General features: G+C 47.1%; 1 protein-coding gene across 2 annotated transcripts in view; it reads right to left on the bottom strand.

Moving 5' to 3' along the window:
• The window catches only part of CRMP1 (collapsin response mediator protein 1), a 53,488-nt gene extending 26,935 nt beyond the window's left edge, over window positions 1–26,553 (bottom strand). The window contains exons 1-4 of one of the 2 annotated variants that reach the window (XM_063401597.1): window positions 25,451–26,553; window positions 8,988–9,076; window positions 3,644–3,828; window positions 1,966–2,130 (exon numbers count right to left, since the gene is read on the bottom strand). In XM_063401597.1, the coding sequence (XP_063257667.1) occupies window positions 1,966–2,130; window positions 3,644–3,828; window positions 8,988–9,076; window positions 25,451–25,822 (811 nt within the window). In that variant the 5' untranslated portion in view covers window positions 25,823–26,553. Of the gene's footprint in view, window positions 1–1,965; window positions 2,131–3,643; window positions 3,829–8,987; window positions 9,077–22,694; window positions 23,046–25,450 lie in introns of those variants that run through there. The other variant, XM_063401596.1, reaches the window with a different exon arrangement.
• Window positions 26,554–26,991: the final 438 nt, after the last annotated feature.

The following is a 26,991-nucleotide window of genomic DNA, read 5'->3' as shown; positions in this document are numbered from 1 at the left end:
ATTTGAAAGCCCTTGCCACGCTGAATTATTTCCTGTTGTGCTTGTGCATTCATACTCACCCTTACCTTGTGTCTCCTAACACGTGAGAGTAACTCACACTGCCTGCCTGAGACACACATGAGAACAAAGGTGACCTCCTAATGCTCTCACCACTGAAGAGACCACCAAGGCTCCATCATAAATCTCAGTTCAGGAACCAATGAGCAGATTTCTGCTTCCCCTGATGACTCAGAGGCAGGTTTATACAGAAAACTCACATTTCAATTGTTGGGAAAACTATTAACCTAACAGTCTGCACCAGCCTTTTAATGTAAACCCTTGGGCAAATTTGGGAGTGCTCAGCCATCTGTGGTTTGGGAGCTCTGGAAAATAATATCCAACCTTTGAAACAAGGCACAGTACACTTGTCTGAGAGTACAGACAGCTAATGCACAGCAGCAGATTCATGTTAATGCTGACAGGGAGACAGCACAGATTTAGCACAACCTGTGTTGACAGATGTCATCACCTTGTAAAAATCACCTATACTAGAGACCTATGTAAGAACAGCTGCAGTTTCTCTAATTATGTGCAGTCTTGCTGATGGAAGTGTTTTGTTGCCTAAAATCTGGTTATACAGCACATGTACTGCTAGCATCCTGTGACATGGAATAAACTCTCCCAGGTCACTGCACCTCCATGGCATCTCAGCAAAAAACTGCTCACTCAGAAATAGCATTTTGGTTATTTTTTCCTACTTTGATAGTACCTTTCTCTGTAACGAGAACCCTTCACATCTAAGTCAACACTAGCTGTACACACTATAAAGGATTTCCAACAGAAGAGCCATTCTGATTTGCCCATGGAAACCGCATGCCATTTCAGAAAATATTCCCTAATATTCACTCATTTTCAAAGAAAGGAGAAAATGAAAAATACATGAAAAAATATAAAATTTCTAAAAAGAAAATACATGCTGTCAGGCACAGTTTCAAAAAACAAGTTCTAAGCTAAGATCTTCTGAAGGCTAGATCCCATTGCCCACACAGAGGTATCTGGTGCCACAAAGATGCCCTCCATATATGAGACTGCCACACTGAGCCTGCATGTGTGGCAATGCATTTAGGAGAGGTTTCATCTGTGCTATTCTGAATTCATAGCTGGACTTCAGGTAGGGTGATCTAGAGCATCTCACATGACAGTAGGCCTGTTAATTGAATATAGTCAAACCCACAGAAGTGCCTTAGATTCCTAAATAAGTGATCTTTTCTTTGCAAGTGTTGAAAAAAGGCTTCTTTTAGTAACTTCAGGGAAAGCCACCAGAGACAAGCACTTGAGAAAATCAGAGCATTTTTTCACTATTAGGTACCCAACTTTAGCATCTCCTTTTCTAATAACTGAAATCTGTTTTAAAAATATAGGCATGTTTTATTTACAAAATCAACCCTCAGCAAGTAAATTATTCCAAGGCACTGCTGAGAAATGAGATCTAGCCTGTAGTGACATTTTCACACTCCCATGTTCTCTTCATATTTGGATTTAATTTGAGGCAGCTGAATCAAAGATTTCAGTCTAGATAAAACCTGAACCACTACTTTAAAATGCTTCTTTTTCTTCATTCATTAAACAGAGGATCTAAGGTGATGGGGCTGATTATCCTAAATACTAATCTTTAAGTTTTACCTTCAAAAAAACCCTACCTATGCAATGTCTGAGCCTGTTTCCACATATACAAGCAAGGATAAAGTGATTCATTTCTTTATGACAATGTAAGCATCTTAATCTTCCATGCTGGACAAAGTCATATACATGCACAAAGTTTTAAGTCCATTGCACACAGAAGCAAGTGAAAAAACAGGTCCAAGGTAGTGAAGAACCTTGGCCAGCATAGCCAGTGCCTATGCATTCATTAAAATACTTCAAAATTTCACCTCAACATGATATTTCAACAAAACCAAAACATACTACTACATTTCACCCACTAACCTTTGTCTTGCACGAGTACTTCCAGCTCTTCTCGAATGCCATCATACCAGCTGGTGATGTCCACATGGAGAGCATAATCACAACAGGATTTGGTATCAGCTGCCTCGTGCCACTTCTCAAAGGCGGTCAGTAAACTTGATCCAGGTTCTGGAAGCACATGGTCAACTGAAAAAGAGATTGAGTGCCTGTTAGCAGGACAATATGTACACTGTTCAGATTTCCCTGAAGTGAGACTTCCTCCAGCATCTCAGCCAAAACAGCAGCCTTGGAGGCAGTCTGTATGCTGACTGTAACCCTGGGGTGTCAGCCAGGTCCTGCTGCCCCAGGTGCAGCAGACTTTGTGAACAGTCTATCCTAAAGATGAGTCTGGCAGCCTGCTTGGTGCAGCATCCATGTACACATAAAGCAGGAGGCAAACACTTCACAGTTTAGGAAACATTTGTATTTCCCCTTACTGTTTGTAAGAGACTACAGGTTCTGGGTTTCACTGTATTTCTTGTCTGCTGTGTCCATTTCTATGTATTTCACAGTAAGCACAATAATTAACCAGTGTCTCACAGTCACTGAACTGACCCACTCTGCCCTACCAATACATCAGTGCAGATGTTCAGTGTTTTCTCAGCAGCCAAAACTGGGAATACAGCCAAAGGTTTGAACAGGGGTGACGTTGTGCACAACACTCAGTCACACTGTGTGGTACATTGAATGTCCTGCCTCTCCCTTGTCTCAAGGCTTTCTGCCTCTAATGGTGCCACACCATCCACTGACATAAAGAGCTGACTACTCACACACAGGTACCTCTCTCTGCAGGGCTAGGTCAGAAGTTAGTATGAGAACAAATCAAGATGGGCTTACCAGTGCCATTTGCAAGCCTAACTCTGCACAGGAATACTCAGCTGAAGCACACAGACTGAAAAATTATTAACAAAAGGAATGAACAGCAGTGCATTTTGTGCCTATGGCCAAAGAGTCTTTCAGCTGATGCCTACTGCTGAACATGAATAACAGATAACACCAAAAAAAAGCCACATCCCAATTCAGTGTGAGTAAAACCCCACTGGGAAGCTCCTCTCCACAAAGAAGCTAAGACAACTTATGTCACCTGAACAATTGCCCTACAACATCTAGCCAAAGTCAAATCACAGCCAGAAGGAAAGAGATAAATCTTGTCCCACCATCTGTAGAAAGAAGAAGGGTCTTTAACAACTAGAAACACTGCTTTCTTTGACCAACAAAGATGTTCCTCCAGGACATTTCTGGTAAGGACTTCCTCAATTCCTGCTGCCAAATCCAAGCTCATAAATAAGCATCTTTTTATTTCCAAAGTCCTTGAAATGGCAGTAGGTGGGAACAGCAGATCTTTGTCAGATTTTCTGTGCCATATACTTACAGTACTACCTACGCTGTTTTCCAAAAATCCCAAGAGCACACACATTATCCCTCAGTGCTTGTTCTGTATTTCAGAGAAAAATCCAAGAGACAATTCCCACGCTGGTATTTCTGTCTGAGGGTAGGTTCATTTTCAGATCACGAATGGATCTCAAACACAGTGCCCAAAATTTTGAAGAGTCATTGCAGAAGACCTCAGAAAATCAGAATGAAGCCTCTGGTAGCTATCCCCACACCAGCTACAAGGCCTCAGCCTGGCATGGGAAGGGCTAGCACTGCTGGTACTCACTGATCATGGTGGTGCCCCCTGCTAGCGCTGCTTTTGTGCCTTGATAGAAGTCATCAACAGCAGTCATCCCTTGGTAGGGCTTTTGCAGATAAGTGTTGACATCTATTCCCCCAGGAATAACCATGCGCCCATTAGCCTCTATGGTCTTGACTCCTCCAGGGACAATCAGATTCTCTCCTATTTGCCTGGACAGCAAGGAAAGCCAGCATTACTTTATTTGAACAAGCACAGAGGACAAAGCTATTTGGGGCATGTAGGGGAGAGGGAGCCTGGGCCCACGCAGAGGGAGGTGGGTCCCCAAAGGCAAGGTGAAGCTCAAGCACACGCCCCCTCTGTCCCACCCAGCACAGCAGAACAAAGCAGAGGAGAGCTGCCTTGCTGAGCCCTGAGCTCTGTTTGCTTTGCGTGGCTCTAGTGGCCAATAGAGGAGCTGTAATGCACCAGTGTTAAAAATTGATTATTTTTTATATGATTTCTATCTTTAAACAATTCAAATTATGTACACTTAATGCTCTCTTGAGGGCTCCAGTTTTGTATATTAAGTTCTTAAATAAAAATAGGAAAACATAGATCAAATATGGGAGCAAGCTGGAATTCTAAATATATGGTAGAAGCAAAAGGCATATCAGAAAATTTTATAATTACTTTGTCATCATGCAATGCAAATTTATCCTTAAAAAGAAATCTAAATAACCTAAGATACAGAAATGCATATCTAAGAGACCTAAACACGTTTAATCTACCATGTCCCGTATTCCTCATCCTCCTCTTAAAGTTAAAAGTCAGTGAAATATTCTGCATAACTTTGTAGAAAAATTATAATTAGCTGTAGCCATCTTCTTCCCTTCAGGTCTTCAAAGCAGGATATTTTTTTCACTATTAAAAATATTAATCTGTCCCCCATGTCAATATCAAACTCAAGATACTTATGATCAAAATACTTTTATTATTCATGGACTCAACTACAAATAAATTAAACTTTAACTTTAAAAGCCACACTACATTTTTATTGTCTACTTTGCATGGTGCTAAACAGGGAGAGGTATGGGTCTGTGTGGAAGCCATGACTCTGCACTGTTCCACCACAATATATTTGGGCTTAGAGGTAACTGTAAGGTAGTTAAAATTCACTCATTTTATCTCATATTGCAGACACAGAGTCCTTGTCTTAATTTGCTTTTGTCTGGATAAAATAACATTTATCCACAGCTAAATAAATACCTCAGATACCTGAGCTGCTGAATCTGTTTCCTATATTAAAATGCAACTCCCACCTACAGTTCAAAACACAGCGACTGATTAACAGCTGACTGTGATAAGGTAGAACCAGAAATGAATATAACTGCTCATTAAAACCAGCGGGAAAAATAAAAAAAACCCAGGGATAATTATTCACTTGGAATCTGGCCAAAGTGACAGTTAATAAACAGCCCCAGGAGGTCAAGAATTTATTTCATATGCGATGCAAAAATGTCACCTCCAGCAACTCGTCTCGCCCGGTGCCCTGGGCTGTGGCTGGAGGGAAGCACAGCCATTCCAGGGCAAACTCCTCGTGGGCAGCCCAGGATGGGGTCAAGGCTGCCCAGCACTGAACAAATCCAAGAGGGCTTATTCAGGAGAGCTGGCACCTCCACGTCTGGCACCTAAGAGTCACCAACACGTGCAGCACTGGCAGCCCGTCACAACCTGTGTGCAGCTGTGCACTGAGAACAACACCCTGACAAACAGAGAACCCACCTGGATGAAAAAACCAGCAGCTGCCCGGCACATCCAGTTGCACAAACAGAAGTTGCAAGCAGCTCCTCTGTTTAAAAATGTGCCTCACAAAGGCAGATCATGGGCATTGCACCCATGGGCAGATTCAAGGCATGTATAAAGTTAGGTAGCCCCACGTGTATTAATGGCATTGCACTAATTTTTGTTAGTCAAATCTATCCCCAAGATTTTAATCAGAACAATCCCCCACCTCTGTAGAGCATTTATGTGGCTAAGAAATTGAGCTGGGAAGAAATTAACTATGGACCATCTCCTTTGAGTATATCTAAGGAGTAACTGCACTTCAAGAACTAACACACCTTGTGAGAATAATATTAATGAAAACCTTCACCAAAAAAAGGCAATTAATTTTTATTTTCTTCCACAATCACTATCTACCAGTTTCCTCCTCAAGAAGACACATGTCCTAACAAAGTGAAAGTGTGCCAACTATATACTGAAGTTTTTTGATGACTCAATGCTCATTATTTTCAGTGTACGGTTGAGTAACATCTTATTCAGCTGAAATCATCCACGTTGAAGTGACATGGGACCAAACAGCCTTCATGGATGATGCTGCACTACTACCTGTCAGAAACCTGTCTCATCTCTTGCCCTGGCATCAAGATTAAGGCTGGGAGAAGTCTGATCTTCACTGATGGTTATTTTTATTCTGACTAAGTAGAACAGAGAGTAGGAGATAATGTGACAGGATTCCTGAATTACTCACTCATTAATGCAAAGTGTATGTGAGTAAGAATGGGGTTCCATTACTTGTGGGTGCAAGAAGACAATAGTGCAGATAACTGCATTCTAGACACTGTACAAATGACTCTGCTGGTTTCCTCATATGTCAGCAACCAGAAAACTCAGACCCACAGAAAGCTGATGCTGTCTGCCATTTTCAGTCAAACAAGCTGGTAGATTCTGTTGTACATGAACTGATTAAAGCACAACAGAAACAGCAGGCTCCAGCTATTCCAAAGCTTCATCCAAGGAAGCTGAAAATCTCCCCCAGAACTCTGTGGTGGAGCTTCTGCAGTCATCAAGCCCAGACCTCTTTCAGGCATCTGAGGTTCCCCCTAACCTGACTCATCACTTGCTCAGCTCTGGAGACCCCAGTCCCTCACTCTGCCACTTGTTCATTCCTCCAGCCCAGAGGGACCCAACCCTTCCCCTTGGCAGGGATGGAGCAGAGTACAGCAAACACCAGACCATGACCTGCCACTTGGCACAGGGCTCACTTCCTCATGTGGTAACAGAGGCAGGAGAGATGTAGGCAAAATGTATTATTTATATGCCAATTTAAATTGCCAAATATTTAAAACACTATTTAGATACTGGAGAACTGCCCCTTAGCTGCCATCTGAGTGTGCAGGGCTTAAGTTTCAGGCAGGAAAAATCCACATGCACCACTGCTCCTTGTACCTAGGGAGCCAGTTTGAGCATTGGTTGGCAGGAAGAAACATCTACCATCCTCCAAACTACAGCTGATCTTCAAACACACTCAAGGTCACATCTGCTTTCCTCTCTGCAGAACTGAGATCTGCATTAAAAGCATTAAAAGATCCAAATCTTTTCATTAGGCTGCAAGAGAAACCCAACCCTCTCTTTTCCAATCAGTTTTCATTTCAGAGTGAGAAAATAACGCAGATCTTTTATAGCCCGGTAAAACCAGGACACTATTGGCTATTCTGGGCTGAGTGGTTTGGTGTCTGCTCTGTATTAGAATTCTGAATTATCAGCAGGATCTGCAGCTGGAAAGTGATAGCATCAACTGAAATGTGGGTGACTGAGTTTTAAGGTCCAGCTCCAAACAAGCTTGAGCCACGTTTAACAATGATGTTAAACATTCAGACACAATGGGCAGTTCCACCTGAAGAAACTGAGAGATAAAAAAACCCCAGAGCTTTCTTAGGTTGCAAAATTTATCATCTGAACACAGTAAGGACCCAACCCCATCTCACAGCAGGCTGCCCTCCCAAAATATTTCAGAGCAGGATTTCTTGTACAGTTAACAAAGAAAAATCTTGAGTCATCTAAATCTAGGGAGCCAGGCCTAACTCAGAGTGCTAAATAGAGACCTTGCCTCCTTGGACAAAGATAAATGCCTCTTAAAAATGAAGATCTTGACTGTCTATTCATTATTAATCCTAATTAGCTTGGGCAGCTGAGATACTTCCTCAAGGTACAGATCCACACATGGATTTCAGAGGGAGTCTATGTACTTAACAAGGACAGATGGAAGCTTGGCACTGCTAATCTGCCTACTAACTACCACTGCATTTCTGCAATCAAAGCCAAAATCTCACAGCAGTTTCAGGCTCTCAGCATCTCAAGCATTTAGTTGTTTAAATAGTTCTGATGCTTACAAGTGTTACTACAAGATTTGCATCTGAACAAACAAAATCACAGAAAAACTCAACAAAAACACCCATCAAAGAGAGCACAACTTGGTTAACTGTTGCTTTAAAAATAGATGCATGTTCAAAATTTTGTGTCCTCTCTCCACTTTTGCCACTCCTGCATCGGAAAATGGAAAGGCAGAGTGAAGTATTAAAAAGAAAACTGCACAGTCCATGGATTAAAGTATCCAGATTTTTTTCTGTTGTAATAACCTGAAACATAACATAAGCAGTCACAGATATAGAAAGAATTGGACTTTTAATCTGATGTTATATTCTTAAGGAGCTCTGAAAACAAGTAGGTAATTAATTATTTACCAGATAACCATAATTATATTTCTGTGCATCAAATTGTAGCCCCTGGAGACCAAGCTTCTTAGGTCACTAGTGAAAATGTTTAGCAATCATGAAAAGGGCTTTGATCCTTGTGCACATCAGAGTGTTTTTACACAGTACATAACTTTGCAAACCTTAGAGACCCTTATATCCACAGAGCCAAGGCAGGACCAGCAGAGCACATGGGCATCTCTGTTACAGTTTCCCAGGCTATCAGTGACACATATTTCGAGTTTTTCACCTAACAAATTTTCACCTAACAAATACTTTCCCAGTTCCTGTATTTTATAGCCTGATAAATCAGGACTTTCTTTCTACTTGTGTGACAACACACAACAATGTTATAGGAACAGAACATGCTGTGCTTCAGCATTAACCAACAGGCAAATGAGAAGTAGCAGGTCTTCTTTTGCACCATGCAAGGCGGCATATTTCAGATTTCTGTGCCCTACAGTCCTTGTGAGCATTGCTGCAATTGCACTGACTAGGTACAGGAAAAAAAGCTGTAGAGAGCCTTCTGCCATTCATGAACTCAAAAGATTTCCATTGCCCTTACCATTACTTCTTTTCTTGAAAGCGCTAACTTGACTTATCTACTCTGGAAGAAACTGTGATTGAACTGTTCAAAAAGCAAATATGTTCAATTTACAGCAAAGAAATGTTCATCTTATCTAATCTTAGTCAAGATAAAATGGCAGAATTTAATAATTAAACACTCCTCAACAATAGCCTCACATTTAGAGGTAACTGAGATAATGTCCACAAAAGATTTCAGGTCAGCACGATCAAGAAATCGCAGTAGTCTATGCTAACAGGCATGCAAAAAAGCAATATTTTATAAAACCAACTTTATAAGTCCATCTTCAAGGTATAGGTCTGCATAGAAGGAGTGGTCATCATTGATAATTCTTCCACCTTTAATGAGCAGTCGGTCACTCTGGAGGAAAAAAAAAGGAAAATGTGAGTTTGTCAAAATAAATAAACTTAAAAATGTATTTATAGTAACAAATGTGCTCATATTATAAAGAAAGCCATTAATATCAAACACAATTCTATATAAAGGTGGGTTCATGTGGGTACACAGACAGTGGACAGGACAGTTTCACTGACTGTTTATTCCTGACTTTTGGAACACAAGACCTCATGATCATCACAGTCCGTTCTGCTCAAAGCAGAAATCACTGCAGGCAGAAGCACTTGAAATGCCACTACATCCCCCTTTTACCTCCTCATTGCACAAGGGCCAAAAGGGAAAGAGAAACCCCAGAAGAAACTGCCCAGCACTGCAATGGCCAAGCTGAGCTCACTTGACACCCCTGGCACCTCTGGAAAAGTAACAAAGCTCTGAATGGGGAGGAACAAGGTCATAAGAGGCTGCTTAGCCCTGCCATGTGGAAATTCCTCACCAGGGAAGCTCCTTTAACATCAGCTCAGCAGGAGCAGCTCCCGCACAGCAGCCGAGGGACGCCGTGTCTCCTGTACTGTGGTACAGACCCACAGCTGAACACAGAGTTTCTAGTGGCCATGAAGAATTGATTGTAATCAATTTTTGATTTCTGCAGGTCAAAGGCTGTTGATGAACTGGGGACACCCTGTGCTGAGACTGTCCAAGTCATATCTCAATCACTCCACGCATGAGAACAGAAGGCAGCCTCCAAAGTTTGGTTCACCTGAAACCTCATCAAAGAGCACAAAGAGCCACCACCTCCAGTATTTTCTAAAGTGTCAGGAAGCAAACTCTTTTTTTTCCCCAAGAAGGACTGTTCAAAACATCAAGTCTGCAAGAGTTACTGTTTACAACAATTCTCTGCTTATATTCTTCTCTATTCAAATGGTTACATTCTGTTCTCGAAAACTACATTTTACAGAAAGTAAATTTTACCAGTGCATATTCCCAAGAACCAGAATTTAAACTTTCCCACTGAGGAAGCCATACTGAAATGCCAGCCCCCTACCACCTACCCAAAGACAGGGCAAGTCCATAACTGCAGTGCTCTTCTGGCTTTAGCTGGGTAGTTAATCTTCCTCACAGCAACTTGTATGGGGCTGTTTTGGATTTGTGCTGGAAACAGTGCTGATAACACAAGGATGTTTTAGCTACTGCTGCACAGAGCTTAGAGAGTGAATGTCTTTTCTTATCACCAGGAAAGAGGCTGGGTAAACACAAGGAATTGGGAGGTGGGGTAGCTGAAACAGCTGACCCCAATTGACCCAAGGGATATTCCCTTCCATATGACATCATGCTCATCAATAAAACTCATAGGGAGCTTGATTGGGGGAGCAGTGCCTGGGGACTGGCTGGGCATCAATACGTGGGTGGTGACCAATTTTATTGTGCACCACTTGTCCTTCTTTGATTTTATTAATCTTTTTTTATTTTCCTACCAATTGCATTATTATCATTACTATTATTATGATGATTCTGTTTCCATTATCAAAGTGTTTTCACCTCAACCCACAAGTTTTTTTCACTCTTATCCTTCCAGTTCTCTCCCCCATCCCACAGTGGGGTGAGGTGGGGAAGAATCGAGCAAGTGAGGGGCCAAGTTTCCAGCTGGGGTTAAACCATGACAAGTACATAACACTTTCGGAAAGAATTTTGCCAAAATGTGAATGCTGGAAAACTCTTAAAGCAGACAGAACCATTTTTTCCCATTCATACATAAGAATAACCATTTATTATAAGTTATTTCCTTGACTCACCAGACAATAACTCAGAATCTCCAGTTTGTCCATGTTTTATACTACTCAAGATTCAATTCCTGCTGTAATTACAGCATGACTCAGGCATATAAACCATGAATGTCCTGCATTCCCAGTTTAGAAAACAAACAAGCTGATACAGTATTAATCAATAAAACCAGGACAATAAAACAAATAAATTTCTAAAAAAATGTTCATTAAAAAGCGCTAAGGCATAGCTAGTGGTTGTACAATGTAACCTCTTTTATACACTGCACATTTGCTTTTTAGCTTGTACTTGAACAATTTCGCAGGTTCAAAACCTTTATAGCCCTCTGTCATTCTAGAAAAAGGAAAAAGGGAGAAACAGACATTTTTAAGGGAGAAAGAAGAGAGGGGAAAAGACATTTTAAATCCAGTGCACAACAAAAGAGTATGTACTCAGCAGATTTAAAGCCCTTCTCCATGTGCTGCAACAGTGACGTGACCTTGGGGGGGAACCAAGGCACAGAACTATGGTGACATATGTCCCCAGGACCTGCCTCAGACATTGTCACCCTCTCATTACAGAACAGAGATGAATGCAAGTCCTCCATCTAGAATTTGCCAGAGCAGGCTCCCTGTTTTCTCCCCAGCCTCTCTACTGTCACTTGTAATTGCAGCAGGACTTGTGAATCAGCAGCCAGAATAGTAGTAAGTTGTTTTGTCACGTGCTGGCTGTTGCATCTCCTCACTATGATGATTTACTACGCTGCCTGCAGACCTGCAGGGACCACCATCTTGCAGCTCTTTTAAAGCTTCTTCAATTGCCTTCCTAAACATTAATACTGTCCAATTACAAGAGGCATGAGTTTACTGATATAGGCAGGCAGTTTTCCCAGAGCACTGCATCAGTCACTGCTAAGGAGTCAAAAAATCTGCACCCTCATCAAGAAGTTCTACATTTCATTATTTTTAAAACAGGAGATGCATAATAAGTAGAAACAAATGTAACAGGCAAGGAAAGTAAAACAGACTAAAAGCTGAAGCTCAGCTCCAGAAAAGTAACTGTAGACGTAAGGATTTTATATGTTTTTACATATACATATATATATGTAAGTAACAAAATTAAGTATTAGAATAAGCCAATCTAAAAAAAGATACAAATGCAGTCTTAAGAAAGAACTCAGTTATGGAGCCAGCCATTAAATTAGGCCTCAGTCTGTAAAGGATTATGGAACATTCAGCTATTCAAAGTCTTGTCTTGTTCAGAATTTTGGAGGGTGTAAGAAATTCTGGTAGAGAATAAAACCCGCACTTCATGGAGACTTTCAAAATGTTAATTCTTTACACCTCAGAAGAAAATACAAACAACTCAGAATTGTTGCAAGAGCAGTCCTGCACCTGAGGCTAAGGTTCCCCATTTGGGTTATAGGAAGCCATGGAAGGCTAGGCTGCCAAAAAACCACACAACCACAGGTAGACTGCCAAGCCACTGGGGACTTGTGCCCAGCATTCACCAGAATCTGAGAGATGTGGAAACTTCTTAAACATGCTTCCATTCCAGCATATCAGCAAATTCAGAAGAAAAAGAATTGTTGGAACATCTCCCAACCAGCTTGATTTGTCAAGTGTAGGACACATTACAGATTGCTGCAAAGCAGAGCACCTTGAGACAGATGGTGTCAATGGGCACCAGCAGCCCAGGTGAGGTCTGCGTGCCCTGTGGACACCTCAGCAGCACACTGTGCCCAAGCAAACCAGCATGGTCTCAAACACCCTGCTCCAGACCAGGGCTCCTTGTCCTTAACCAAAACAGCAGCACCTGTATGCACGGATCACAGAGATACACTTCCATGAATAGGCTGGAAAAATTACACAAAAATAAATAACTAGAAAGGAGCCACAGATTAATATTGACAAGCAATTTGTTGTATTCTTCATGAAACAAAATTTCATACAAATGGTTGGTCCACATGGATTATCCATTCCCTGCTACAGCCTAAGCACAGGCTTCAGCAACAGCCACTGGAGCCTGGGTGATCCCACACTGGTTTAGGTCACTGGTCCCTGCTGCAGTGAAATCCTGGACAGGAATCTGGGCACACACAGGCTCTGTGAAGTGGGTTAGCCTCCCTGGGCATGCAGAAGGCTGTGCATGACCAGGGCCATTTATTATTTAGCAGGGGCATGATGTCAGGCAAACTGCTTGCAATTTTCTTACCAAGTGACAAATGTCCGGGTAAACTAGGGACCAGAGTCCTCTTCTCCCTGTTTCAGGCTGGAGGAGAGACACACTGTGCAGTGTCCTGGGGAAAGCAGTGAAGGAAGGGAGGAGTGACCTGAAGTTCTAATCCTGCCAGTGCTGGCCTGTATTTCTCCCTCCCAGCTGTAATCTCCATGAGGAAGAACACCCAGCTCCCAGAGGTACCCTCAGCCAGCCACTGACCCTCAGGTGCTCTCACAAGGCAAACAGCAATGGGCTCATCACTCAGCTCAGGAGGTGACAACACTGTCAGCCTTTCTAGGGTGGCTGCCACTTTTCTACTCAGCTGGCAGGTGTTTCAGGCAGTGCTGCCCTGCCTGCCGAGCTCCTAGGGCTTCATACCAAGCCTTCAGGGCATTGCCTGGCACAAGAAGCTGCCAGCCCACCTCTTCCCAGTGCAAGCCAAAAGAAGGTGCTGGGACCCTCTTCTCCCTCCAGGCTGCCAAGGACAGACAGCAGGAACATGGCAAAACAAAAAGGGAGTATTACATTGAACAGTTCATGAGATGCCAAGATGCAAGGGGTAAAAACCCTGTTCTCATTGACATGGGAGATGCAGAAAGCACACTGTAAATCCATGCTCAACAGCCACTGCAGGGTGGGGGAGCCAAGGTGTTTCTTCTCCACCCATCGCTATTGCAACGGTGCAACTGCATTGCTGCAATGCTGTTTGCCTCTGAGTTGTGTGCCGGCCATGGCACAGCATCAGCTCAGCCCCGATGCATATCTGCTGTCTCCCCTGCAGCTCCATTTTGCAGGCGCCGTGGCACCTCCCGGCTCAGCCATTCCTGCTCCTCCCAGCCCTTCACCTTCAAACCCTGCACACTGCTTCCCTGGGGATCTTTTCCTAATCACAGTCTAGCTTCTCCTGCTTAACCTGGCAGCAAAGCTGCAGAGCTTAGTCTGTGACATGACAGCAATTTTCACGGCGGCAGAAGGAGATGCCACCAACTCCGCTCGTTTGCTGCAGGAGGAGGGGCTGGCTGCTCAGACTGGAGGCGGCGGCTGTCGCTCCCTCACAACTATTGTTCCACTACAGCAAGAGCAACGCGGAACATCTGTAAGCTGGTGACTGGCACACTTTGTACCAAGTGCCTGTTTTGCTGGGGTTTGAATCAGCTTGGCTCAGGCCTTGTGAAGCGTGTCCACATTTTCATGCACACCAATGCAAAAGGCCGGGAGAGAGAAGCAGCGTCTGACCAACCCTCAGGACCACGAGCCTGAGCCCTGCCAGGGTACCCAGCCCTGCACAGGGCTCCACACAGACACAAATTAAACCAAATTCCCTTTGCTCTGGATTATTCGAAGTTACAAACCAAATGTTAGAGCAAGAACAGTTGCAAAGAAATTTAAAATTAGCCTTTTCTCAGTCACCCACTCCCCTCAGAGCTAGAGGTATCTAAAAATACACAACAAAATTCAAATAGCTTTTAGACATGCAGTTCTCAAATCTGCTTCTTGGGACTACTAAAACACAGCAAGAGAAAAAATAAAACTGCCATAAGATTTACTAAACATTATTTCAAATTGGTGCAGTGTGTCAAAATACAATGCAAAATACAAGTTATAGAAACCATACACTTCTCTATAGCACTGATATCTGTGCACTGCACCTGCAGGAACCTTTCAGAGAAAACCACATTTCTGTGATACAAGATGGAGTTCAAAAAAAAAAAAAAAAAGTCATTATGGATTCTAGCCATACAAAAAGATTCCAAGAGATACCAAGAGTAGAATTTTCATCAAATAGCAGCATCTGTCCAGACTGCAATTCCAATATATGCTATTACATTTTTGCTTTTCTTCCACAAATGAAACAACTTCCTATTACATTTTCATCTCTAAATCAAATAAACCATATATTGTTAATTATTTATGGTTTGCTTTACCATCAATATACAATTAACTTCAGATAACATATCCAGCACATGGGTCTAAGTGCTGTGCTGCTTAATTCTTGGTTTGGACCTTTATAATTGCTGCATTGCAGCTTCTGCCAACCAAAAAAGTCTTTGCAATGCTCAAACCCAGATTTTTCCATGCTTAGAGGATGAGGAAACACTCAGCAGTGATTTCACCCTCTGTGTAATTGTAAGGACTTAGTAGAATATAACATTGTCCTTACATCTCCAGAACAACAATGGCTGTTTTCATTAAAACCCAGATTATTCAAGAGCCCTGAAGATGACTAAGGGTTTTATGCTAAATAGCTATATGAAAATAGTTTAAATTCTAAATCCACCTGCATTTCAGCTCTCTGTCAATAAAGGCATGTTTTTTAAAAGACATCAGATCAAATGCAATAGACATAAAAAGGCATTAAGCTATGTCATCCCACTTGCAGCCAAGACATTACTTTTTTAGCATTTCAGAGGCAGAATTCTTTGTTACTAAGGTTTTAAAAGTCCACTGAGAGTTACAAAAGACACAGAATTCAGTTTAGAGGGAAGGTACAAGAAACACAGGCTGGTATTTGTGTTCTCCTTGATTATCTAAATCTCCACAGGAAGACTATTTGCAAGGAAGCCACCTCTCAAAGGCTGAAGACCCACTGGCAATCAGTGGAAGGAGACATTCAGAGCTCCTCTGTGCTTCCTTGCGTTGTTTCTTGCAGACTTATTTCCCACAATATACAAGAGATTTACTTTTTTTGTTTGTGTGGATATATTTGGTTGTCTTTTGTCAGAGCTGGTCGGATTCAGACCCAGCTGTGAAACAATACAGTTAAATTACCTCGCTTTTAGCAAAGTACTTACAAATAAGGAACATTTTTAAACTTAATGGCAGAAGAACAAAGATATCCTTCCCAGGAGGAATGTATGCTTAAAATCATTTCATAAGGATCAAAGAGCTGTAAATGGGATTTCATGAAGTACTGTCTGCTTATAAAAGATCTGCTTTTAATCAGCGGTATCCCTCCTTTTAAATTGCACATCTAGATTACCCTCCATAGGAAGTGGCTTTTAGCTAGGGTGAACCCTGAATCAACTCTGGGAATTCCTTGTAAAACACTCCATCCTTGAGGCAGCATTTCCAATAGGCCACTAATGGAGAATCCTGCTTTTAAGGTTTTTAACAGATGCACTCTACTATATGGCAATTAATTTAGGAAGGGTTATGCTGATTGTACTAATGCTGTATCTTGGTGCATAGCCAATGTATTCATTCATTTTTATTCATTTAAAAGATCTGATGTTCTTTTGTTTCCCCTTTCGAGACCTGTCTTCCTATTCAGCTGGCAGTTTCATTGCTTAATCACCCACTCTAAAGGGGCTACTCCTACAGCTACCAACTCCATGGGGATTTCTTCACTGTAAATGTCATCTTTGCTTTGCTTTTAGAAGGGAGCACAACAAACATCATATTGATGACAATATTCATTGGCATCAGCAGGGGTTTCATCTAAGTAGGGGCTGGAGGGTTGAAACCATTGTATCGTACGTTGCTGTACCCATCCCTTGGGTTACACACAGGTTATGTCAATTAAAGGGGATCTCAAAATCCCAGCAAGCCATTCACAGCAGAGGTTAAACTTGGGAAAAAAATAACAGTCACTTACAGCAGGGCTGACTTCTCTGGGCCACTGAACTGAGGATGTGTTTATCTAAGTCTTAATAAGAAACCTGCATCAGGTTACTGGGACATATCTGACTTGGCACCCATCACAGTCAAAATCCAACTAACACCAACTATGGAATCCCTTCTCTGACAGAGCAGGTTGATGCAAGCGAAACAGAATAGAATGCATTTGAGATCATGTTACCAATGATAATTCATGATCAACAATAGCTTATACCTTAAGACTCATTAGGACATGCACTACAGACAAATCTTTTGTCTTACAACAAGAAAAAATCCCAAAGTATCTCTGCTTCAGGGGACAAGGCCACCATCTGTACATGTAGCAAGATTAGAAACCTGCAAATTATTTTGTTGCTCATCTCTATTCCTTCTTTCTCATACCCACAAAAGCATTTATCTCTCTCATATGTACATAACCCAAGTTTATCTGAGCTAACTCCCAAATGCTTCACAAGCCAATGTCCTTTGCTGGCTCCTTCAAAGGAAAATGGAAGTTTCATGCTTTTACCATTCAAATAATTCTTGATTCTCAAAGAAATGGCAGCAAAGCAGACAACAGATCCTGATCTTTAATCAGAAAAGTGGTTCATTGGCAGTGGTTGCTCTCAGCACCTGCAAGAAGATTCAGACAAGCACCTCACTGCACCAGATGTCTTCCCAGACAGCCACTGTCCCCTTTCCAAACCTGCCCAGCTTCCAGCAAAGCACAGCTCAGTTCTCTGTGGTGGCACCAGCTATGATGCTGAAAACACTGATGCCCTGCTGAGGGCACTGACTGACTGATGAACTTGCTGTGGCAGTTAAAAGGAATCACTGCCCCAAACCCTTCCTTCTGTCCCTCTGCCAAAGGTTTCAGTCTCCACAGAAATGTCCCCAGAAGGACCTACTCTGAAAGTAATATAAATCACCATATGGAACTGACATATGAAAAGTGGACACTTTTTCTCCTATAGAAAAAAAGAAAGGAAAAGATGTGTCACGGACCAATGGAAATGGTGGCTGGAAGTCCAAAAACTTATACTGAAGCAGCTAAAGCATCTCCAAAGCTGCCAGGCTGAAGTCCAGTCCACTACACAATATGAATTCATGTATGTTCAAGGACAGATGAGTAAACTGAGAGGGGACAAGTCTGTTAAACAGACACACATGGGAACATGTAATTTTGAGGATTAAGCAAGTGTTCAAGAGTAAGAAGGCATCCAGAAGTCCCAAGTGTTGTTGACCCTGGAAAGACTGGGGACTAGAGTAACGTGAGACCAAACCAGTATGGTTTCCAGCACGAACTCCGCTTTATTCCGCGAGATGGCCGGTTAAGTACAGAGCAGATAGTTTACAGTAGCAGGTGCATTGTGATAGGCAGTGAGCATACAGAAGTATGTAAGCAATCTAGGATTAAGGTGGCTACGGAGATCTAGTGCCATTACCTCCATGCTGCGAGTGGCCATACCTTAACACGTACGTAGCAGGAGATAAGGTTATCTGCTACTACGTACTCGGAACGTTCCGCGGCCTACTAGGCCCAGGCCTGAGGCCTAGTCTGGCCTAGTCTGGAATAGCTCAAATGGTATCTGTGAGCATATCATGCCCACGATACCTGAGAAACTCGGCCACACCCAAGCCTTGGTGTTTTAAAACAGGACAAAAAGTGCTGTCTAAATCAGCCAAATTCTTGCACCAAGAGCAGAATATTAACATGAGGCAGTGTTCCCATGCCCAGCATTCAGAAGGCTTTCCAAACACTTCTGGCAAGTGACAGAGCAATTTGAGTGTAGCTTCATACACTGTGTTAAACAAAGGTGGATGATAAAAAAGCATAGTCAGAGGAGATACAGAATAGATCCAAACCTAGACAAGGACTTTAGTCCACCATTCCAGGTACTCACCATGTCCTGCATCTGTAGGATATGTCCTGCATCCAAAATTAATTGGCTGGCAGCTCTCACACTGCTGTTGTCTCACACCAGAACACCACGCATTACCCTAGCACTTTGTTCAGACCAAACAGAAAGTTTTCATCCTGAACCAGTGTGTCACAAAGCAGAAATACAGGTGAATGTATTTTTTCTCTCTCAAAGTATTCTGCCATCTTCAACTGGAGCCTACTTGCTTCTCATCTCTCTTCATACTAATTCTAAAGATAACAAGTAAAATTATTCTCTGCACCTACTCTTCTGAAGTTCTTCAGTCTCTCCATTTTTCTGCATCTGCTTTTTTTTTTTTTCTCATGTTGTGCCAGATCTTCTCTTCTCTTGTTATGCTCAGTAGTGAGATCCTTCCTCTGTATCACCACATTTGTGCTCTCTGTCTCCCTGTGCCTTACAGTCTGTCAGCTCAGGACCAGCAGTGCCTTTCCCCACTCATATGCCAACCCTTGGACCATACCCAGAAAGATGATTCCCTTTTTTTTTTCCAAGGAATTCAGGCATTTTCCTCTCCCAAATGCCTCCTTGCATTTGGTGACTAGCTATTCTGCCTTTGCTCAGTAGAATTGTGTTCACACCTCCCCTTCACTGAGCTCACACAGATTATGTTTTAATGGGTGCAGTTGCTGCTGGAACACACACATCCTGTCACAGGCATTTAACATGCCACATGCCTTTTTAAAACCCTGCTACAATTTTGAGTTCATCTAAGCTCAGACCTTGTTTGAAAACTGCCAACTGCCACCAAAACACAGAAGCCAAAATAATTTGGAACAGGTATTTCCGTGTCATCATCTCCACTGATTCCCTGTAATATGCTGCACAAGAGGAGTACAATAGTGATGTTAAAAGCAATGGGCTGGGCATATATCGTGGAAAATCTGGTCTGCATGAGAACATCCTGCACAACCAAAGCAGAAAAGATTGCCACCTCATGCAGAAGAACACCTCGGCACTGGATGTGGTGGCTGTCCTTAGTAGAGAGGCAGAGAAAAGGGCTCCTGCACTCTTGGCCTCCCTTTGGCACATCCTGCTCCATCCCCAGCTAACATTCCTGAACCAGTGGTTTGAGACCCACCTGCCAAGGAGTCCAACACAGTGCAGAAGACACAACTGAAGTGCTTACACTTACTGGCTCAATGCATTTCTATTTTACATCCCCAGACTGGTCTGGTGCTTCCAAAACAGAGGTCCTTCCCCTCCCACAGTAGTTACACAAAAGGGCCCAGTTTCTCCAGTCTGACTCACAACTGAATGGCACCTTACACTGGCACAGTGCTGGTGCTCCACTAACAGCAAGCCTGGATGCTCCATGGGATGCATAACAGGCAGCCACAAATGAGATAAAATGCAAGAATCCTGAATTTTCACAAGCTGAAATGGAAAGGGAAAAAAGGCAGATGAAATGAAAAAAAAAAAAAAAGAAAACATGCAGTAAATGAGAACAGGGAAATTCTCAGTGCCAAAAAGGGCTTGTGCAACAGTGTCTTTACCACAAGCAGTGGGAGAAGGGAAAGCAGGAATGAAGCTGCTCGGGGGAAAAGAGGTTCAGGGGCTTTCAGTCAGGCTGTGCTGTCTGAAGGAGCCAGGAGGCGAGGCACAGTCAGACCAGGCACAAGGAAGAAGTTATGCCCACATGCACCACCAGCAGTAAACCAGACAGGATACCACAGCGTTGTCTTCCCAAGAGTGGTATCTCCTTCCACACTGATCAGAGGTGAAACCAGCTGCTGCCTCTTCCTTCACAGTTCCTGATGCTGCAGACCTGATCCCAGAGGGAAGTTTGGGCCAGGTCCTGAGTGCTGACTGCAGTGCCTGTGGCTGGATGCTGCTGCTGGGTGTTCTTGTGTGCTCAGAACAGCTCCTGGCCCCATGCAACAAACATAGGCTTGGTACTGGAAAATCCACAGCAAAGTATCAGCACCCAGGACACTGTCAGAAATCAGCTTCTCACTTCTCCAATGAACCCTTTTTGGAGCTGGTACAGCTCCAAAAAGCAGGAGTGTGAGTGGGGAGAAATGTTCAGAACAGTAACAAATGACATATTAATATTATTTCATCATCACTGCTGTTGCATACTTCTGCAGAACTATCTTTAGAGGCCAGAAGACTTGAAGCTACAATGTATTTCCTTAGTGGCTGGATGAAACATCTAATTTACCACACTGGAATGGGGCTTCAGAAGATGCACACAGATAGATCCTGTGGGTTCCAGGCAGAGTGTACAAGGTCTGACACAAAGTGCTTGATTTGCTTTTGCTGGAGGAGAAGAAGGGCCAAAAAACAGTCCAGCTCTGATGCCTGCCAACTTCACTAATGTTAATTTATGCCTTTGATTTGGTCACAAATCTCAACAGTAATGTTAATGAATATTCATTTATAGAGCTGCAACACTTCCCACTTCAAAGAGAAATGGCTGAGGTTTGGGCTTTCCTTTTCACAGCAATCCTTTCCCCAGCACAGAGAAGAAATTTTGAGAGAAGTGATGAAATGAAAAGGAACTGTTGATTCTAAGGCAAAGACTCAGAAGACTTCTAGTTTCTCATTCTACTCCAAACTGGAGAGCAAAAAACTAGCTATGGGTGGGACCCTGTTACACTCCAGCTTCAAATGAAGACTGAGCTATGCACAAAGCACCTGACACTCACCCAGAGGGTAACCCAAGCCAGACACGCCCTGGGGAACTCTAAGTCACACAAAGCATTGAGGAACAAGGCAAGAGGAGCCATCACCCAAAAAGCCAGTGCAGCACCCAGGTGCAGCCTTGGCCAGCAGGCACCGCTGCCTGTTGATAGTGGAAACCTGCATAAATGCAGCACTATGGTATCATAAAACTCGGCTTTTGGACGGAGGTTATTCCCCTCATGATCAAATATTTTGACTGAAGGATGCTTTCATTGTACATGGAGAAAACCGCGAGAAGCTTACAAGCTTTGTAGCACTGGCTCCACTAATGCAGTTAAGCACCGGGTTTGCTCGGGAAGGTGCCACACCCACCAGGCAGCCCGCTCCTGCAGCTACAGGAACTTGCCTGGCGTCACACCGTGCCAGCTTTCCAGGGAAAGCTCCACAAACACAAGCAATTGGAGTTCACCCCGCTTCCCCGCTCATCTCTGCCCCAGGTGCCGCAGCAGCAGTGACTCCATCATCCACTGATCCAGTCTCCCAAGAGGAAAGCAACAAGCTGGAGACCAACACCGGTGCTGGGGAATACCCTCTGCCGTGCGAGCGAGCTCGGGGTGCGATTTCCCCCATCACACCCCTACCCGCCAGCTCTGCCTGTTCTTTATCCCAGCCTCTATATCCTTAGGTCGTGTTATTGAGGGAAAGCATATACTGTTATCAAAGGACTCAGGTCCTTTCTTTCTGGCATGGAAAGCACACCCTATTCTGCTCGGGTACAAAAGCATCTAGCGGGAGACAGCACCGATAGGAAGAGGATGGTTATGATTAACTCTTTGGCTCCTGATTCCCACCACGCCTGATGTATTAATAGCGCGCAGAGGTGTTGATGCTGGCATCATGGCGCTCTTTGATTTTCCACGCTTCCCCCGACGCCCACGCTCGCCCACCGCCCATTTCTCCGCAGCCTGTGCCTCCCCCGGCCCACCGCCCCTGCCCCGCCGAGGCTGCGCTGCCCCTGCCCGCTGCGGGGGGCGGCGGCAGGGGCACGTTGTGCTGCGGTGGTCCCCTCCCTCTTTTGTTCTGCCTCGCCCGGCAGCCGAGCCTCCCCGGGCCCGGCTCCTCGGGAGGGCGGTACCCCGGCCCCGGCCGCGCCGGGACGAGCCCCCGCCGGCGCTCCCTCCCCTCCCGCCCCGGGCTGGAGCGAGCACACGGCGCTGAGCCCCGGCTGGGCGGCAGGGCTGTGTGCAAGGGGAGGCAGAATACAAAAAAAGAAGAAAAAAAATACACAACAATGACATTTTAAAATAAAATTAAAGGAAATTAGTCCTCGCCCAGAGCTCCAGCGGGAGGAGGACGGGCGGCGGCGCCCGCACCCCGCCGCTCCGGGGAGCCCGGCCCCGCAGCCTGGGGCTGCCCGCGGCCCCGGGCATTGCGCGGCCGCGGCGCTCCCGCCGCACGCCCTTCCCTGCCCCGCGAACAAAGGAGCCCGGGCCGCTTACCGTGATGTGGGGGATGCTCTTCTTGCCCTGGTAAGACATGTCGGCTCTCCCTAGCGCCGGGAGCACGCAGCGAACCCGAGGACCGAGCCGAGCTCAGCGGAACAACACCGGCGGTGCTGAGACGAATAATAATGCGAAGCCCGGTCGGGTGATGGGGCGGGGCGGGGGCGACCCGGCAGAGCGCTGGAATGGGGGCGAAGTTGCGTCGCCCAGAGGAAGGGGAGCCCGGCAAACCCGGCACCTTTTTTTTTCCGGCTGCAATCAAACAGGGACGCGGCTCCCGGGGGGGTCGGCGAGCGCTGCCTCTGCCCGCGGCAGCAGCGCCCTCCCGGCTGCAGGTCGGAGCAGGATTCGCTCAGCGCAACCCAGGAAGCGTTTCCTTCCCTCCTGTCCCCCACCCCTCCGCCTAGCCCCCCTTCACAGCCCATCAATCCAGCCGGAGCCTCCCTCCCTCCCTCCCGCACCAGCGCTGGGAAACGCCGCCCCGCCAGCTCCGCCGCCGCCCCGCTCGCACGCTGAGGTCACCGGCAGGAGCCCACGCGTGGGCTGCCGCAGGGTGGGGACGGGGGACAGAACCCCGGCGGTGGGCCCTGCTGATGGCAATGGCACTGCCTGCCCCGTCCCCACGGCGTGGAGCCTGACGGCAGTGCTCTGCGCTGTCCCAATGGCACTGCCCCCCTAGCACTGACCCTGATGGCACTGCCCTGCGCTGTCCCCATACAACTGATCCTGGTGGCATTGCCTTGCATTGCCCCGATGGCCCTGCCTGCTCTGTCCCTAATAGCACTGACCCGGGTGGCCCTGCCTGCTCTGTCCCTAATAGCACTGACCCGGGTGGTACTGCCTGCTCTGTCCCCGATAGCACTGACCCGGCTGGCACTGCCTGCTGTCCTCACCAACATCTTCTGACCCCAGCACTGACCTTCTCTGCCCTCCTTGTCACTGCCCCATTGTCACACACCTGCTCTGCCCGGTGCTCATGGAGGTCATGGGGGATAACACAACCAGGCCAGGACAGGTAGATGCTATATCAGCAGCTGCTGGAGTGGTAGAGTGGCTAGTTGAAACCCTTCTGTCTTTTCTCTGTCTCACAGAATGCCTCCCTCCACCCATGGTGCTAGAGGGTACAAGGCACTGCAAAGCTGTGCCCATGTTAATCCCCCCAAGGACACGCACTCTGGTGCTCTTAGCACACCCACCCCTGTGATACACACATAGGTACAAGACATTAAGCACCCAGGCCACATCCCTGACACATCTTCCCAGAGATCATGGTTTAAAGCTTGTAAAAAACTTTGGATGCCACTGCACAGGGATCACATGTATCTGTTGCTTACAGTGCACCTTCCTAAGCCAGTGGCCAAATCTTGCCTGCTTTACCCCTAACCTCATCCCATCTCGCTTTGGTTGACTTTGCAAGCACAGTATGATCTAGAGAGGTAGTGCTCACTACCCTGAGTCCCAGGCTGAACTAGGAAGCAGGGAAAATGGGGAGGCAGCACCATGGATGTGCTAGAAGATGGGGTGTTCTGTGCCCTTCCACTCCCCCAGGGTCCTGATTGAAAAACCCAGGAGTTCAGGTGAGCTACAAAAGAGAAAACTGCACTGCAGCTGGCAGCCTCTGAAGGCAACTCTGGGGTTATTGCAGAGAAAACAGCAGCATCCCAGGCACAGTGTCCCACCAAGCCCTGCCTGCTCATTCCAGTGTCCCACCACAGCAGACACCATGTGGCACCTGCACGCAATCCCCAGGCCAGAGCAAACCAGCAACCCATTCATGCTCAGATTGAAAAGGGGTGAAGAGAGTGGAAACTCTCAGTTCAGCTTGCAGAAAGAGCAGAGTGCGGACAAGCCACAGAGGCTCCAGGCTGGGTGCTAAGGAGCAGGGTGTATCCAAGCAGAGGCATCACGGCAAGGCCGCATTTTTTCTCAGGGGTAATCAATGACAGCCCGGGATCCCACGAGAGCCAGCCTCCCGGGTGTGCCTCCAGCCTGCCTGCCACCGACAGGGCTAAGATGGAGACACACAGCCGTCAGGGGCCGGCCAGCCCACCGGCTCACTTCTCCCTTGAGGCTGCAATATGAGTCCAGGCTGCAGAGCCGGGGAACGGGAACCTGGGGCAGAGGTTTCTGCCGATCCTCCTGCCTTCCGCGCTCCCTGCCGGGGAGACAATGCAGGCGCAGAGGGAGCCGGGGGGAGCGGGGGCAGAGTCAGGGCGGGGGGTCGGGGCAGATCCTGGGGCTGTGCCTGGGACAGGCTCCGCGGAGATTCCCCTGCGAGCTCGGGAGTGCTGCGGACCCGGCTTTGTTCCGGGGGCCGGCCGGGAGGCGCGGAGGGACCCGAGCTGCCCCCCTGCCCCCCGGCACGGGCAGGAAAGGAAACGGAGAAAACTCATCGCCATCACTTACAAAGGAAAACGATTTTTGGGGTCTCCCCCTCCCGCCCCCGCTAAGCTCTGCCAGGTGAGGTAGTTTAGGGGCCAGCCGGGCTCTACCCAGAGCATCAGCGTGACCGGGAGGAGGGGGCCGCGCCTCCCCGACCTGCCGTGCCGGAACTCCCCGCGAAGGCGGCCCCCAGTCCCCTGCGCGGGAGAGCGGGGCTCTGCGGCACGGCTCGGCTCGGCACAGCAATCTCGGCTCGGCTCGCTTCGGCACAGCAATCTCGGCTCGCCTCGGCTCGGTTCAGCAGTCTCGGCTCGGCTCGCCCAGCGAGCGGGGGCGGCGGCTCCCTCCCCCCGTGCCCGGGCCCCGCTCACCTGTCCATTGTCCTGGCCCTGCAGCAGCTCCTTTCCCGTAGGGTATTTGATCTCCACGCCCGGGGTCTTGTCCTCCCGCTCTCCCGGGGAGCTGATGACGGAGCCGGAGATCTCGCTGATGTCGCTGGCGGTCTCGCTGTAGTTGTCCCCTCCGTCCAGCATGTCGTGCCGGCTGCCGCTCCGCGGGGTCCGGGACCCCTTCTTCCCCACGCTGTAGGCATCGAAGTCGATGGTTTTGTTCTCATAGGCCCCCTCCACCGAGGCGAACATTCCCCCGTATTTCTGTCGCGGTGTCTGGGCTGTCGTGCCCGGCCTAGCTAGATACACAGGCAGGTCATCTTCTTTATTCCAGTTCCTCTTTCTCTCGGCCATTCTCGCCGTCCGGATCTCTCTCTCTCTCTCTCTCTCCCTGCCTCCCACTTCTCTGCACCTTCCACTACCGGGATAGGCTGTTAGTGACCATAAAAATGAATGGATGGATGCAGCAGTGGCGGAGCTGGGTTGGCTGGTGGGATCTTTCCCTTAGGGAACTGCAAACGTTAACCTCCCTCCCCCCACTCACCCCCCCGAAAAAAAAAAAAAAAAAAAAAAGAAGAAAAAAAAGGAAAATAAGAGAGAAATACAGAAAGAGAGAGAAATAAATCCGAGCGGGATTTAAAAATAGCCGTGTTAGTAAAGAGCACGTGAAAATAAAGTACAAAGAGCGGAGCGGAGAGGGTGGCAGAGGCAGGTGATTGGAAAGCCCCTGACGAATGGGAAGAGCAGCAGCGATTCCCCGAGCAGGGACCGCAGTGCACAGCTCCCCCGGTGTAGAATGATCCGGGGGGCGGGAGGCAGGGGGAGGAGGCAGCGGGGGAGCCCGCCGCATGCACACACGGCCGCTGCCGACGGGGTCCTGCCCTGCGGGCGGGCGGGCGCCGGGCACCCGCTGCTGCGTGGCTTCGGGGCTGGAATAAAAGGGAGGCGAAAAGAAGAAGAGAAAAAAAAAAAAGAGAGAAAAGCTCCGAACCTCCCCCAGCCCTCGCGGGCGAGCCGGAGGGAGTTTCTCCCACTTTGCTCACTCACATTGCCCCCGCCCCCCTCCGCGGGAGAGGCTGCGGCGGTGCCCGGGCGGGGCGGGGGGCGCGGCCGCGGACGCCCCCGGTGCGGGCGGGGGACGGGCCAGCTCGCTCGGGGTCAGTCCGCGGCCGCAGGGGGAGCGGCGGGCAGGAGAGCGCGGGGTGGCCGGAGTGTGGGAGGAAGCAGAACCAGCCCCAGCCTCCGGGCAGGGGGCTGGCGCTGCCGCAGCAGCTGGTGCCCGCGGGGGTGGTGGCGGCTCCGCTCCGCCCCGCCGCCCGCGGCTGCCGCTCCCCCGCTGCGGCGGCGCGGACAGGGCGCCCGAGCCCTTGGCTCGCCGCGGGGGCAGGGGGCTACAGGCGGGGGCTACAGGCGGGGGCTACAGGCGGGTGCAGGGGGCTACAGGCGGGGGTACAGGCAGCCGGCGCCGGCCCTGACACGGAAGTGATCGCGCCGAGCGCTGCCCGAGCCGCCGGGCGCGGGGC

This window comes from Prinia subflava, chromosome 7 (assembly GCF_021018805.1).
Source record: "Prinia subflava isolate CZ2003 ecotype Zambia chromosome 7, Cam_Psub_1.2, whole genome shotgun sequence".
Lineage (NCBI taxonomy): Eukaryota > Metazoa > Chordata > Aves > Passeriformes > Cisticolidae > Prinia > Prinia subflava.
Note: the sequence above shows the minus strand (reverse complement) of the source record. Positions and strands in the feature narration are given on the sequence as shown.